We start from the raw sequence: 15628 nt of genomic DNA on the forward strand, positions 1-15628 counted from the left end.
TACCATGATCCAGGTACCTTACAAATAGTGTTTCATTTTATCTTCACAAAACCCCTGGGAGGTAGGTGCTATTGTCCCCAATTTATAGGTGAGGAAACGTAGCTAGAAAAAATCACAAATCACTTATTGTTATGAATATTTTGGCATGTGTATTTCTTTTCTTTTTGGCAGTAGCTCTATCAAGAGGCACAAACAATTTAGTTGCCTAATTCCCAGTGGTATTCCAGAAATGGTTGGCCCAATGTGCAGTTCCACTAATAATGTGTCAGTGTGTCTATTTTTTCTGCTTGATATTAAATTTTTCCATCTTTTGCCACCTTTTTGAAGATCCTACTTTGATAAGAAAAAAACATGTTTCAAGACCTTTTCATGATAATAGATAGTTAATCTTCACTGATTGGGAAAATATATAACTGGAGAGCTCCCCTTTGGAGATAGATAACTCAATGGTCCCACAGGGATCACACATTTTGGGAGGGAGAAGGTCTCCACCTTGTTAGAGAGATTCTCCATGAAGGATTTATGGAAGGACATTGACAAGAATTATGCCGGATAAGGAGAAATTGATGGGCCATAATCTGTTTCAGGGAGGGAATAACCACATCAATTATGCCACAGATTGATTCAAATTGAAGAAATAATTTTTAGAAATTGTTCTAAAAACCAATAACATGGAATTCCATTTCTTTTCCTTGCTTTGATATAAGAAACAATATTGATCAATATTATGGGGGTGATTTATTTAAAATCCATTTTTACAATTAAAATCCTATTTTTAACTCACAAATAGATGCTAGGAGTCTTTTTTTTTTAAAGCCTAGTTGATTGTTATCTGTCTGGAATAATTGAGCTTTGACTGGATCCAAGAATTGTCTTTACTGGTAATGTAATATCCCAAGAAACAAATGCTTCCTGAAAAAGGATTAATTAGGTCAATTCAGTTACAGTGCAGCTGAGGCTTGGGTCTGAGCTGAATCACCGGGCTGAAGGAAAGTGCAGGAGACCAGAAGAAGGACACTTGGTTGGAGGGAGATGCAGTGGAGCTGAAGCTGGCTGGACTGTGTTCCCTGAGGCAGCAGGGATGGGGGAAATCGCTGGAGCTCGGTAAGAGGATGAATTCTGGCAGTCCAAAAACAGGGCATGTGCTGGTGTTGGGAGCATATTTCTAGTTGATCCAGAGGACAATGACTGTGATGAGAGAGGAAGTCATGAATGTCAAGTAGATGCAGAAGAGCAGAGTGTCTACAACAAGGCTGAATTTCACCCAAATGTCAACTTTCTGCTGATGTTCCAGCTGTGCCCACGTGGAGTGGGGGGCCCCATTCAGCCAAGCCTTAGCTGGGCCTGCCTTCACCTCTGGCTCCTTCAGGCCTGGAGGAAAGATGAGAACTTAGCCTAACATTGGACTGGACACCATCTTTGGGAAGGATCATCACTGGGAATGGGAAAGTAGAGGGATTAGGAGTTTGGAACAAGAGAGGCAAGGGTGGTGCTGATGGCACTTACCAGGTAGGTGGATGGGGTTGGGGTCAGGACCCCCATTCTCTCTTTGAGACCTCTTGGCACAGGCTGTTACCCTGAGGTAGCACAGTAGCAGTGAATGGAGCCAGTGAGGCATGGGTGGGGGCTGCGTAGTAACCAGATTCAGAAGGTAGGTGAGGAAGATAGCCTCCAGCAGACTGACCACCATCAGGGACAGGCACAGAGCAAAGTACACACCTGAGGGTCATATGGGGAGGGGGCTCAGTGAGGAAGGGCCAGAGTGACCTCCAACCTCCTCCTGTGACCTTTCCCCTATCCCAACCCCAATCCTATGATAATACCCTTTCCCAGCATCCCTTGTCCCTCAGAACCCCTCTACTTCTCTGCTTCCCTCTCTTCTTCCTTCCCACAGTGGAGGGAACCATACTGATGAGTGGGGTGCCACTGGGTGGCAATAAATCATTCATCATGTTCAGGAAGACAGTGTATCCCAGCAGCAAGGTCATCTTGAAAGGGGCCCGGTGGTCACTCTCAGGTGGCAGGAAGAAGCTTAGAGCATCGATTGCTATCAGAAATCCACTAGGCACCAGAAGATTTATGACATAGAGTCTGGGCCGTCGTCGGATGGTTACCTGGAAAAAAATGGGGAAGTAAGAGGAAACTGCTCTTGATGTGAAGAACAATGATTGTTCCCTAGACAGCCCTCCTCTTTGACCAGAATCCAATGAGAACATTGCCCCTAATTGAATGGGACACAGCATATAGCCAGTGCCCAGAAGCTGCCTATGTGCGCCCAAGGGGTTCAGGTTCCACACAGTGGACCTGGGGAACGGAAGAGTTTGGAGCCCTAGGGTAGGGCAGTGTTGAGATATCTTTGATGGCAGGAGAAGCTGGTCCTAGTCAGGAAGCAATAAGAAATTCTGATCTTCTGACAGAAGGCTTCTGGAACTTGAGGGGCTGGTGAGACTATGAGGTCCTGGAGAGCAAGGAATGTTTCACTTTTGTCTTTGTATCCCAGTACTTAGCACAGGGCCAGGCACATAGTCGATGCTTAATATATACTTGTGGATTGATCAATTCAAGAGGTGGGAGTTTGGTGAAGATGTCTGGCAAGGGTGGGATTGGGTGTTTGTAAGGTCCCAAAGTCATACACTCCAGGCTTACATAGAACATGATCTTGTCATAAAGGGTGGATCCCACTGCCGACTTGGGGGCTGCTTTGTTGATGCCCAGTAACTGCCACTCCCCTTGGGTCTGCATGAGATGGCGTGAAGTGTCTGCTATCTCCCACACTTCCTTATCCAGGCCCAACAATATGTCGTTCACTGCAGAGGAGAGCCAACCCATTCAGTCTCTCACATCACCACTTTTCTCTCAAGCAGGAAACTGGACAAACCCTTTGCCTTCTTTACTCTCCCTCCATCTAAACCCCTCCACCCACCCACCCAATCCACTCAACCTTTGTTGGGGGTTTTGTCATTGGGATCTTTTAAAATTACATTTTGATTTTTCAATTAACTTAACTTAGTAGTTAGCTAACCACATTCTCTTCCTCCTACCTCCCCTCTCATAAGCATACAAAGAAAACAAGAAAAACAACCTGTATAATAAATATGAATAGCATAGCTAAAGAAATCCTCACACTGGCCATGTCTAAAATATTTGGTCTCAATCTGAACTGGGAGTCTATCACTTTTCAATCAAGAGGTAGGTAACATTTGTCACTGAATCTGTCCAAAAATACTCCTTACTGTCTACCACTTCCCATACGGATGGTCTCCCCTTGTAAGAATATAAAATCTTTGGGGACAAAAACTGTCTTTGCTCTTATATCTGTATCTTTAGCACTGAGCAAAGTGCTTTTTAGATTGGTAGTGTTTAACACATGCTTTTTCATTCATTCATTCATTCGTTCATTCATTCATTTCCTCTGAATTCTTCCATTGGTCACCTTGCTTCAGATGACCACTCCAACTCTAGCTCACCTGTGTAGAGGAAAGAGCTGAAGGTCAGAGTGCAGTTCTGCTGGTCGAAGGGGAAGTAGAAGATGTCCAAGCTACAGATGCTGGTCACCTTCATTGGTTTCTTATACTTGATGTGACCTTTACTATTCACATAGGCATCAAGATCTGATGGAGTTTGATCAACATCCATGCTGTATGAATAAAGTCACCAATGGAACTTTCTTCTCCGATTCCTCTGATGCCAACTAATCCCACTCCCTTGGTCCACATCTCTGCCAGTGACTCTCCCTTATCTCCCCAACACTCAACTATTCTAGGCTAGGTTTTGTGGAAGTGAACTCATCAGAAGTTACCCTCTTGTGTATGTGTAGAGTTTCATCCTTGGCCCTACATATTGGTTTTTCCCTACCCTTGTCTGTCTTTGCCTGGGGATATCTTCCTTCTTGTTTTCCCCAGCCCCGTTACTCACAATTCTATGATGAAGATGTCTGGAAGCCAGAGGTTATCAGCTGCTATAGTGAGGTCCGTGATTCCGCCACACTCTTCTGGGTTCCAGCTGATAAATGGGTTGTCCCAGAACTAGAATCCCAGGCAATGTAGAAACAGGCATTGAAGAGTGACTGGAGCCCAGGGTTAGTCTGGGAAATAACTGCTTCCTTTTCCTTTCCTCTTTACGTTTACAATGAGAATCACAGAATCTTAAGGGAAGGACAGGACCTTAGAAATCAGGTCCCTTTAGTCCAACAGGACTTTAGGAACCGTCTAGTCTAATTCCTTCATGTTTAGAGAGGAAGAACTTGGGGAAGGTTAATCGGTCTGCCCAAGGGTGCACAGTCAGGTCTAGAAGCCTAGGCTGCTGCCTCCTAGCTGAGTATTCTTTTCATTAAGCCTCTGCTCCCTCCCTCTCACTCCCTCCTGTTCCTGATGACTCCCCTTTCTCTAATGTTATCTTATCTACCTTCCACTGATCCCTCAAAGGTCTTTATCCTAGAGATCCTCCATGTAGTATATATTACATGTGAGCTTCATCTTAGCTTGATGCCCCAGAGCTAAGAGATTATTCTCACTTTGGGGGTTTCTGCCCTTTTGATGATACTGCCCTCCCTCTAAAGTTTCCATCACTGCTGCCCAGAAACCTTGTGGCCTCAGATCTGAGAAGATTTGTCAAATTTTCAGGGCACGAATAACTATGGAAACTGTGATTTGATTAGAAAAAGCAAAAGAAATTGAGAAGAGAAGGGGCTATGGGAAGACAGGGGATCTTACCAACTCAAGCCAGATGAATGATGTAAGGAGCTGAATCTGTGCATTCTGACAAAAGAGATTCCCATCCAGGATGGTTGGGTCAGTAATCAGGCCTAGCCATCCTTCCCTATGCCCAGCCCAGGTTATCTTTGGGATAATTCTGATTTTCAATGATTAACCAGGAGAAAAAAAATGTAGGTCCAAACAATAAGTCAGAGGAAAGAGATGAAGGGTTAGAAAGAGTAGGCTGGCCACAAGGTATGGTGACTGGTGGGGGATTTCTGACATGTTCAAATAGAGAAAAATTTCATACTGCAGAAATGTTACTTTATGTTATCTCTTCCCTAAGTTTCAGGAAAATCCCTCCAATAGAGGGGGACCTATTAGGTCAATGCTCAGCGTTGGATCAGACTAATTTTGGATGAGGGGGCAAGAGGGAAGTCAAGTTTGGGTGCTGTGTTCTGGGCCATGCAGGGTTATAGGGCTTAGTACTTACCACCTCCAAAATGGCAGATAAGGTGAAGGAGATGTTGACCCTGGTGGGGTCACTGAAGTTGACAAATGGTCGGAAGGCCTTTCTGTCAAACACTGACTGAAAAGCAGTTTGGTTCAGTCCATGGACATCAAACCCTGAGCAGTTGATGGTGAAAGTATTATTGCTTTGTGTGAAGGTAGGAGAACCTGTAAGACAAAAGATGTTGCTCTTTACAAGAGAGCACTTGGGCCCCTCCCATTCAAGCCCATGAACCCCCATCATGAGAGATTCAATGCTCTGAAATCTTTTATTGGACTATGGGAACAGCCACCTGGAAAGGCATATGGAAGACAACAGAGACACACGATTGTCCATAATCACGGATTGCTCCTTGGACTATTAAGGTGTTAGAACATTATCCTGATGCTGGTAATTGATGAAGTAGGTGTGCTAGGAAACCAGCGTGTGGATGTCTGCAATGAATTGTAGAGGCTGAGTGTTCCAAAAGATGGAAGGTCAGCGTCTGGTTTGTGATATGACTATGTAAAAGAGGTGTTTGTATTGGAAGAGGCCAGCATCTTACCATGAGTTAAGTGGTGGTGTTAGGTGCTACCCTCAGGAACATTCGAGGATTCATTCCAGGACTCCAGGTGAGTCATCTAGACCTGATTCTGTGTTCATAGTGGTTGAGTCATTAGAATTGTGGGAGCAACTCATGGAGACTATGGGAAGTGGGAGCAGAGGTGCCAATCACCATGGAGAAATATGCGTACTGGAGGACACTGATGGTAACTCTTGGGAGATGGTAAGATAATTAAATAGTAGTGCTCAGTCTCCAGTCATTTCTGTCCTGGAACAGGGAGTGTCCATGGGGATGCAAATGAATCCAGAGCCAGAATATCTCAGTGTGTTTGAATGGGTACCTGACCCCTTCCTACCTGGATCAAAGAACATGGGATTGGCTAGTAGTCAAATGGTGGAAGGTGCTGTGGTCTGTGCTCATACCTTACTTCCCCTGTATGTAAAACTCACCTACATGCAAACTCAGCCCGAAGCCAGTGACAGCCCTTAAATTCTACCTTTCCTTCCTTCCTTCCTTCCCTTCTCCTCAGCCTCCCAAACCTTGTCTATCATCCCTCTATTGCTCTGTTCTGCCCTGAACCTTCCCTCCAAGTCAAAGATAAGTTTGCCTTGATTTCCAAGTCTTCTACATCCTAGAAAGGAAAGATATATGAAGCAGTCACATCATAGAAGGCCATGAGGTATGGGGTATGTTAAGTAGTATCCCTAATTCAGTTGCACAAATATTTTTCAGTACTTTTTGTCCCACTCACCCTTGATTTCCCAGACTCCTTGACCTCTTTGAGGACCTGGGGAGGGTTTCAATTTTCACATCAGCATCCCTAACCTCAACCTCTCTCCTGACCTCTAGTCTTGCATCTCCAACGACCTTTTGGATGTTTCAAATTGGATATGCTATAGACATCTCAAATATAACCAGTCTGAATCAGAACTTGGCAATGTAGCCCCCACCCCAAACTCGCTCCTCTTCTAAACAGCCCATCACAGTTGCGGTCTATTTTTCCAATCATCCAGGCTAACAATCGAGGTGTTTTCCTAGATTCCTCTTATCCCATCTGTATGATCTATTGCCACATTTTGTTATTTTCCCCTTAGCAATATATTTAATGCCTGGTTCAGGTCTTCTTACTTCTTGCCTGGATTCTTGCAAAAGCCCTCTAACTTGTCTCCCTGACTCCAATCTCTCTATACCCCAATGCATCCTCCATTCAATGATCTTCCTAAAGCATGAGTCTGATCATGACACTGCCCTACATAATAACAGTTCCCTATTAGCACTAGAATCAAACATAAAATCCTGGACGGCTTTTAAAGCTCATCACAACCTTTCCAGGCTTCTTATACTTTATGCTCCCAACATTCTTCTTGCCTTCTTGTGTTCCTCACACATGACCTTCCATCTCCCAAGTTTCCCTCTCCTCCAGCTGACCTCTAGCTCTGAAATGATTTCTTTGCCCACCTCTGCCTCTGGCCTTCCCTGATTTCCTCCACCTTCTGCAGGAGGCCTTTCCTGGCCTGTCCAGTGCAGGCTCTGTCCCCCTGAGATCACCTCCCATCTATGCTTTCTAGATCTTCTGTATCCATACAGTTTGTCTCCCCCATTAAATTGGGAGCTCCTTGAGGGTAGGGACTGTCTTTTGTTTTTCTTTGTACCCCATAGAGTGCCTGGCACATTATAGGTGCTCAGTGAATGAGTGTTGACTGATGCATGCTTAGAATTAGTCTGTAAGGGCCTTTGGGACAAGTTCAGATTATCGTAACTGGCTGTTCCTGGAGGGAACTCTAGGTGTATGCAGACAAAAGGATGCAAGGGGCGAGGAGTCAAAATGAGAAGAGGATGGAGTGAGCTGGTGTGTATGGGCAAGACAGGGGAGAGGTCAGAGGATGATTATAAGAGCAGCAGCTCTGGGTCTTACATTGAACATATATGGCCTATATCAAATTGCTTACCCTCTTAGGGAGAGGCAAAGGGAGGGAGAAAATTTGGAATTCCAAAATTTTATAAAAAATTAATGTAAAAAAAGAAAAGAGAAATAGCTCACCTTTATATACACATTTTAAAGTGGGCAAAGTACTTTACAAATATAATCTCATTTGATCTATGTGATGACCCTAGGTCCTGGGGACTTATATTATTCACAGTTTACAGATGAGGAAATTGAGGTACACTAAAGTAAAGTGATCCTCAGGGTCCCGCAGCTAGTAAGTGTCTGAAATAGGATTTGAACTCACATCTTCCAGACTCTAGGGCCAGTGCTCTAGTTGTCTCCCTGCCACCTTGTACAAGAGGCTTTTCCTGACCTTCCCCTTCATTAGACTATGTAGCTGCCTCTAGCTCCTGGGTAGATGCTCTGTGGCATGGGAAGCCAGCAGACCTAGAGAAAAAGAATAGGAGGCCTGTATCTCAGCCCTTCCCACACATTACTTCTGTGGCCAAGAGGGCATGGTGGTGTGGGAAGGATGCATGTTGCCAAGGGCAAGGAACGGGGTTCGAATGATGCTTCCGGCACCTGCTTGTGGTATGAACTTAGGCAAGAGTCTGATCCTGTCTGAACCTCAGTTTCTTTGTCTGTAAAATGAAGGAGGCAGGTGAGGGGCCTCCCAGGTCCTTTCTGCCTCTGGATCTCCGATTCCAAAGCCCATCCAGCCTTTGCTGGAAGGTTTCTGCCCAAAAGGAGCCCACTACAGATTAAAGTGACAACCAAGCCTTAGTTTCCTCATTTGTAAAAATGGGCATGATTATATTTTTTCCTCCCTCTCTCCCAAGGTGATTGTGAGAAAAGTGCTTTAAAATTCTTAAAGCTTCAGAGAAGCCCCTATTATCATTATCATTTCAAGTTTTATTCTTTTTACAGGAGGGAAATTGAGGCCCAGCCTTCAGTTCAGAATGTTTCTGTGGAAAAAATATCATGCCAGTACTTAGAATGCTCCTTGGCCTTGGGGCTGAGGGAGTTTCCCAAATGTTCCCCAATGGTTCCTCCTATCTATAACAGCAAGAGCATGGGCACTTGAGTTGGAGGCCCTGCGTTCAAATCCTACCTTTGATGTTTACCATCTGTGTGACTTTGAGTAAGTACTTGATCTCTTTGAACCTTGGGTCCCTCACCTGGTCTTGTGATCCTATGAGCTTGACCTCCCTGGCCTCAGTTTCTTGGGCTGTAAAATGAGGGGACTAGACTGGAGGTCCCTTTCCTGTGTCATATACTTGACCCCAACTTACCTTGAAGCAAAAGGCTGAGAATGAGACACAGGAGCCATCCCTCCTGGTGAGGCCAGCCTCTTTCCATCTTTTGTGACTTGGCTTATCTGAGGATTCAGCCAGAGCTCAAGCCCAGGGCTTAAAGGAACAGAGGCCACACCTTGAGTTCCAGTTTTGAATATTGCTGGTTTCAGGTGACCACTCCCTGGTGAATGGCCTTAGTGGCTGGAGAAGGTCATGGAAAGAAGGTCTAACCTTGTCCCCAGCTTGGACTATAAGTCTGGCTCTGCTCCAAGATGGAGGGGAGTTTGGGCCAATACCGGGCCAGCAAGGCCTCTGTCTGGCAGCCCTGACTGATCACTGGACCAAGGAAAATGTCTCATTTATTGTAGTCCTGAGCCACTGTTCTTGGGGGGAAAAAGCAAGGAATGCAAAGGAAGAACTGTTTAAAGTTCCCCTGGCAGACAGCCCCATGGTCCCAAGGGAGGTCACTACATGGATTGGCTTGACTCTAGACATATACAGGTATAGTGTATAGGAATCATTGCAAGAAATTACTTTTGTTGATTGATAGGATTTTTAGCATGAATAGAAACTGCATCAGTATTTAAATGTCTCTGTGCCCTTCTGCAGTCTTGCAGTGTCTCTCCTGCTGTCCTCATTCTCTGATAGTGACTCAGATGGTGGCTCAGAAATCATACTCCCCAGTGCTTTGAGGCCATGAGGACAAGGCTCACCTGGGCCAGGTCACGTGAATGGCTCAGTGGCTGCCCAGTGTTCACTTTCTGTCTCCTTCACTGTCTTGGGCATCTACTCCTTAATTAGGATTTGGTTTTATTCCTTCCCCTCCTTGGCCAAGAAAGCAGAAGCAAAATAACATTGGGCAGCTCTGTTTTCTCTTGGCACTGTCCCTCGCCATCCCATCCCCCTAAGCAGTAGCCCCCTCCTTTCTCTGGTACTTCTTTTGCCCCTAAGTCAGGCTTATTTCCTGCCCAACCCTGTGACTTCTGACCTTCAGCATTTCTGATCCTGTCTTTATGCAGCTACGGAGTGCAGTGGAGCAGTATATCTAGAGTTAGGAAGACCTGAGTTCAAATCCTGTGCTTATGTGTCCATTCTGTATGACATGGTCTGGCACACATAGGATCACAGGATCTTAGCTTTGAAAGACATTTTAGTGGCCAACCAGTTAACCCCAAACCCTCAAAGGGTTCCCTAGTTGGTTCTCATTGCCTGATTATCTCCCACCTTTTGGCTGGTGCAGCAGCCTTCCCAGCATGCTCCCTCCCCTATTGCAGTCCCTCTTCCACACAGCTGCCAGCGTGATTTTCCATAAGTTCAAAACTAGCCATGTCAGTTAAAAAAACAACAACCAAAACTGAGCACTTCAGCGGTTTCCTATTGCCTCTGGGATCACGTGTCTACTCCTCTCTTGGGGCTTTTTAAAGACTCACAATTTGCCCCCACCCATCCTATCTTTCCTGTCTCATTGGACATTATTCTTTTAGCCACACTCTTCAGTATGTGAGTCAGTCTTCTTTCCGTGCAGGTGCTTCATCTCCTGCCTATACCTCTGTCCTGCCCAGCCCCCAGTGCCCAAAATGCACTCCTCCTTCATCTTTACATCATTGTTCAATCATTTTTCAGTCATGTCTGACTCTTTATGGCCCCATCTGGGGTTTTCTTGGCAAAGGTATCGGAGTAATTTGCCATTTCCAGCTCACTTTACAGATGAGGAAACTGAGGCAAACAGGGTGAAGTGACTTGCTCAGGGTCACCCAGCTAGTAAATGTCTGAGCCTAGATTTGAACTCAGGTAGATGAGTCTTCCTGACTCCAGGCCCAGGGATCTATCCACTATACCACCTAGCTGCCCTGCCTAGCATACAGTAGGCACTTAATTAATGCTTGTTGATTGATTGTTATGCATTGTATTCAAGGTTCTTTGCCATTCTGGTTGCTCTACAGCCTAGCAATGTGTATTACAGCTTATCATAAAACCAGGGTACCCAGAATTAAACACAATATTCTATATGTGGTTTGACTAGGGTAAAACACAGCAGCACTAGCATATCCTTGGCTAGGTGGTGCAGAGGATAGATTGCAGGGCCTGCAGTCAGGAGGACCTGAGTTCAAATTTGTCCTCAGACACTTATTAGCTGAGTGATCCTGGCCAAGTCATTCTGTTTGCCTCATTTTCCTCATCTGTAAAATGAGGTGGAGAAGGAAAGAGTCAACCACTCCAGTATCTTTCCCAAGAAAACCCCAAATGGGGTCATGGAGAGTCAGACAGGACTGAACAACAACACATTCTCACTACTGTAAGCTCTGCCTCTCCAGGCAGCCCAAAATCCCATTAGCATTTTCAGTTGCCATATCATCCTGCTGACTCATACTGAGTTTGCAAATCCACTGAAACTCCCCAGATCTTGTTTCAGGCAAAATGTCATCTAACTATGCCTTCCCATCTTATTTGTGTGAATTGACTTTTTGAACCCAAATATAAAACTTTAAATGTGAATCTATCGAATTAAATCTTATATTTGGCACAATACTCTTGCCTCTCTAGATCTTTTTAGATTCTAACTAGAGGTGTGCTGGAGCCAGCTTGAACCAGTTCTCGAAGGTCAATTGTTGAATTTTTAGTATGAGTGTTACATAAATAGGCAAATGCTACAAAATTATGCTTGATTTATTTTTTCTTACTGTTGATTGTCTAGATTTAAGAAAGTGATACATAAAAGTGATGCAGATGAAACTTAAAAATGCATGCATGTACATTTTTTTTGAGAACTTGTTAAACATTTAGCAGCACACCTCTGATTGAAACAATGTTATATGATATGTGAATGATTCCTCTCAGCTTTGAGTGATCTGTATATTTAATGAGAGACAGATGAGAAAGAAATAAAGAAGCAGCAGAAGATGAAAGAGAGGAGAGGGGGGAAGGGAGGGAGAGAGGGAAAGAAGAAGAAGAAGAAGAAGAAGAAGAAGAAGAAGAAGAAGAAGAAGAAGAAGAAGAAGAAGAAGAAGAAGAAGAAAGAGAGAGAGAGAGAAAAAGAGAGACTCGTGAGATTACTCCAGCAGATGTCCAGACAATTGAAATCCCCTGACCATTACTATTAATATAATGCCTTAGTACCAGACTTGTGATCCATTTCCTAAACCAATTTCCTCTTTCTGGTCAGATGGTCTGTAGCATACCCTGATGTTAAAATTACATCACTGACCTTGTCTAAAAAGCCCTCCCCACTCTGATTCCTAGATTTTCTCCCTTCTAAATATCCAATGCTATACCATACTGCCCTTCCCCCTTCTTATAATTAGGAGACAGGATTTTACTTAAGCCATCAAATGGCCACCATCCTTCACAGTGGAAGTGTAAATTAAACCAAAATGTTTGAATACTGTGCTTTCTTGCCGTGAAAGCTAGCTTCTGTTGATGTTTAGCAAAATGGCTAGTGAGCATCTGTGGACCAAAAGTACTTCCATGGTTGAGATCCCAGATTTTTCAGAGCATCAGAGGTTCTATACTCACAGAGACTGGTCAGAGAACCAGGTCTCATTTGTTTATTCTTTTTGGGGGCAGGGGGGAAGGAAGGGAGGAAGGGAAAATCACAGATGAGGACTGAGGACCAGAGAGGTTGAGTGTTTTGTCCAGATTTACAAGCAGTAATTGGGAGAGCTAGGATTCAAACTCAGGTCTGACTCTAAATCCTCAGAGCAGTTCTAATTATTAGAAAGTTCTTTGGGGGCTTTTTCTCCAATATCAAACCTAAATTCGCCACATCCACTCTTTATTTTTGTTTCTGCTTTCTGGGGTCAAATGAAGCACATCCATCCCACTTCCCCATCTCCTTCAAATGTTTGAAGATGTCTCCCTGAGGTTTCTCTGGAATCTTCCCTTTTCTGAAATGTACCTTCCTAATTTGTGTCCAGATGTATGTTAGACTTCCTTTACCTCTCTGATTTTTCTCCTCTGAACGTGTTTAATGAATGTTCCTTCTAAGATGTAGCACCTAAAATGAAATACACTTCTATGGATGTGGTCTAATCAAAGTGGGCATCTCTCCTTCCAGTCCTTGGTCTCCTTCTTGATCCTACCCACCTCAATAAGCATTTTATTCACAGAAAACTACAATTCCCCCTAAAATGCTATCCAAAAGAATATTGCCGTTCTGCACTCTTCCCCTCCCCAAGTCCCCAAAGGTGCAGGCATTTTAATGGAGGATGTCCAAAGAACTTGGCTGCTTCCATTAAATCACAGAGTAGTGATGAGAGCTCATCAGGAAGCCCCTGATCAATTCCCTGTCCTTGGTCTAGTTGATAAAATCATGGAATGTGTGTGTGTGGGGGGAACAGGGCCCAGGAGAGAGTCAAGACAGGCAGTAGCCTTGAGGGGTGTGACCTCTGGCAGGAGAAGAGAAAGCCAGGTAGGAACTGAAGAGAGAATTCACCCTGGTAGTTTGGAGTTGAGATGTGGAGAGAAGGCCCAGGTAGCTTAGTTGAATGGCCTGCTCAGCCAAGCTGAAGCAAAGAGAGGCCATCACAGCTCTGCTGTCCCTGAGGTGGGAGTCACATGGGCTACGTGTGTTGTCTACATATGTTTTCCCAAGTACTGCACATTCTTTGCGGAAGCTACTTTTCTCACTGAAAGTCATTGTAAGAGAGCACATCCTAGGTTTACAGAGTAATATTTTGCTCCTATGATGTTATCTCTATAAATGCCTTTGCTTTGAGTTAATTAAATATATCAGGAGCTAGGTGATGCAGTGGACAGAATGCTGAGCCTGGAACCTGGCCTGAGACACTTACTAGCTGTGTGACTTAACCCTTTTTGCCTCAGTTTCCTCATCTGTCAAATGATCTGGAGAAAGAAATGGCAGCCCACTCCAGGATCTCTGCCAAGAAAACACCAAATGGGATCACAAAGAGTTAGACAAGACTGAAACAACTGAACAACAGTAACAAAATTATATCTATTGAATGACTATAAAAAACACAGAGGGGTGGGGCAGGGGGAGGTCATCAGCTACATAGTTTTAGGAATAAGGACCCTGAGTACCTTATGTTTGGGGGTGGTTGGCTCTCTGGAGAACCAACATGTGTATGTGTATGAGTAGGGGTAGTACCCAGGAGGGGAACTGGAGAGGAACCTACAGTACCATAGCCAGCAGGAGAAATGTGCCAAGTCCAAATAGCACAGAATTTCTTTCAGCAACAAAATCCAATTATTTCTAAAATGTATAAGTATACAGAAGTGTTCTGATTTATGACATGCCTTTATTCACTTGATTTGAATAAACTAGCTGTTTCAGAGAGAAGAGAAAAGAACATGGATTTCTCATTAGTTTTTTCCCTAACGTATCTTCTTTGTTACTCAGGAATCTCCAGTCAGTGTTGGAAAGTGCCAGCAGGAAAGGGGAGGTGAGGGGAAGTGCTAAAACCAAAGGAAAGGCAGCTAGCCTCCAGTCTGGGGTCCTTGATCCATTTTGTACATGAGCCTCCTTCATAATTGAATTTACCTTTTTTAATGGCTTGCCTGAGAGTGGTAGCTCATAGCCCATGTGATAAAAGAGAGTATCTCTTCCTGGTAGGGAGGTAGCTTCTGCACCCTAGTAGATGGTGTGTATGTGTGTGCTCGTCCTTCATTGCCAAAGAAGACCGTGCCATCAGAGAAATAATGGCATGACTTGCACTTGACCGTTTTGAGTGAGGGAGGGCTGAGTAGGTGGTTCTAGAGACAGCAATAGCTGGACTGGAAAAAACTGGCAAATGAAAGCTCACCAGGTTCAGGAGATCAGAAGATAATTATCGAGCACATTTATATTTATAGAAGACACATTCCTCAGAGACAATGAGCTGAAGAGACAATGTGCACAGCAGAGAGAGAGGCCAGCAGGAACTCTGCACTTCCAAGATCAAAGTCGGCCCGCCAATGAATGGTCCCTGTCCACATGTGTTCTCGGGGTTTTCTCTCCCATTTTTCCTGGCCCCGCATGTCATGCCCTCTCTGCATGTTCCTGGTTAGGTGTCCCTGATGTTCACATTTCCTCAGTCAAGTATATTCTCCACACATGTTCCCTCCCTCATTCATGGTGTGGTCACCTGGAGAGTACATGCCTCACGGTGAATAGGGGAATAATGTTTTTAGTCACCACTCACTATGCTATTTGATTTTTAAAAAGAATTTAAGTGAATTTTTAATTAAAAAAATGGAAAGTTTTTTGAACAAACATCTTCTGGATGATTGGCCTCAGTGGGCAGGGGCTCATGAGCTATGTCTGTCTCCATCCAGAGCCCTTGGAATGAGGTTCCTTTTCCATGGGACCAACATGTGGGAGTTTACTCCAGGTTCTATGTAATAAATAATGATCTGTTTTTTAAAATCCACCCTTTGCCTTTTTTAAAAAATCCCTTTCCTATGAAATCATGTGGAAAATGAATAATCAGAAGAAAGGCTACTATAATGGGAAAGACACGGGATTAGGAATCAAAAGTCCTAGATCCAATTCCAACTGTACCTCTTACTGCCTTATGACCTTGAGTAAGTCATTTCCTCTCTCTGGGCCTGGGTTTACTTTTTTGTACAATGAATGGGATGGATTAGATGATCTCTAAAGTCCCTTTGATCATTGACATTTCATGATTATAGGTACAAAGCTGCCTTTGTAGATAGACA

At 44.2% G+C, this 15628-nt stretch overlaps 1 protein-coding gene across 1 annotated transcript; it reads right to left on the reverse strand.

The window, feature by feature from the left end:
• Positions 1 to 1033: 1033 nt before the first annotated feature.
• On the reverse strand, positions 1034 to 9035 carry HTR3C (5-hydroxytryptamine receptor 3C). The gene is made up of 9 exons (XM_072638329.1): positions 8965 to 9035; positions 5188 to 5350; positions 4713 to 4757; positions 3916 to 4025; positions 3468 to 3637; positions 2647 to 2807; positions 1910 to 2114; positions 1507 to 1719; positions 1034 to 1371 (listed from the first exon to the last, which is right to left on the reverse strand). The coding sequence occupies exons 1-9, from the start codon at positions 9033 to 9035 to the stop codon at positions 1166 to 1168; spliced, it is 1344 nt and encodes a 447-aa protein (XP_072494430.1). The 3' UTR covers positions 1034 to 1165.
• Between the last annotated feature and the right edge of the window lie 6593 nt (positions 9036 to 15628).

This window comes from Notamacropus eugenii, chromosome 2, assembly GCF_028372415.1.
Source record: "Notamacropus eugenii isolate mMacEug1 chromosome 2, mMacEug1.pri_v2, whole genome shotgun sequence".
Lineage (NCBI taxonomy): Eukaryota > Metazoa > Chordata > Mammalia > Diprotodontia > Macropodidae > Notamacropus > Notamacropus eugenii.

Coding starts and splice junctions, on each gene's coding strand:
- HTR3C (XM_072638329.1), bottom strand. CDS start 9,035: ATGGAAAGAGGCTGGCCTCACCAGGAGGGATGGCTCCTGTGTCTCATT. Junction 2,808..3,467: donor CAGCTCTTTCCTCTACACAG/GTGAGCTAGAGT, acceptor TCTCCTCTGCAG/TGAACGACATATTGTTGGGC. Junction 1,372..1,506: donor CAACCCCATCCACCTACCTG/GTAAGTGCCATC, acceptor TCTTTCCTCCAG/GCCTGAAGGAGCCAGAGGTG.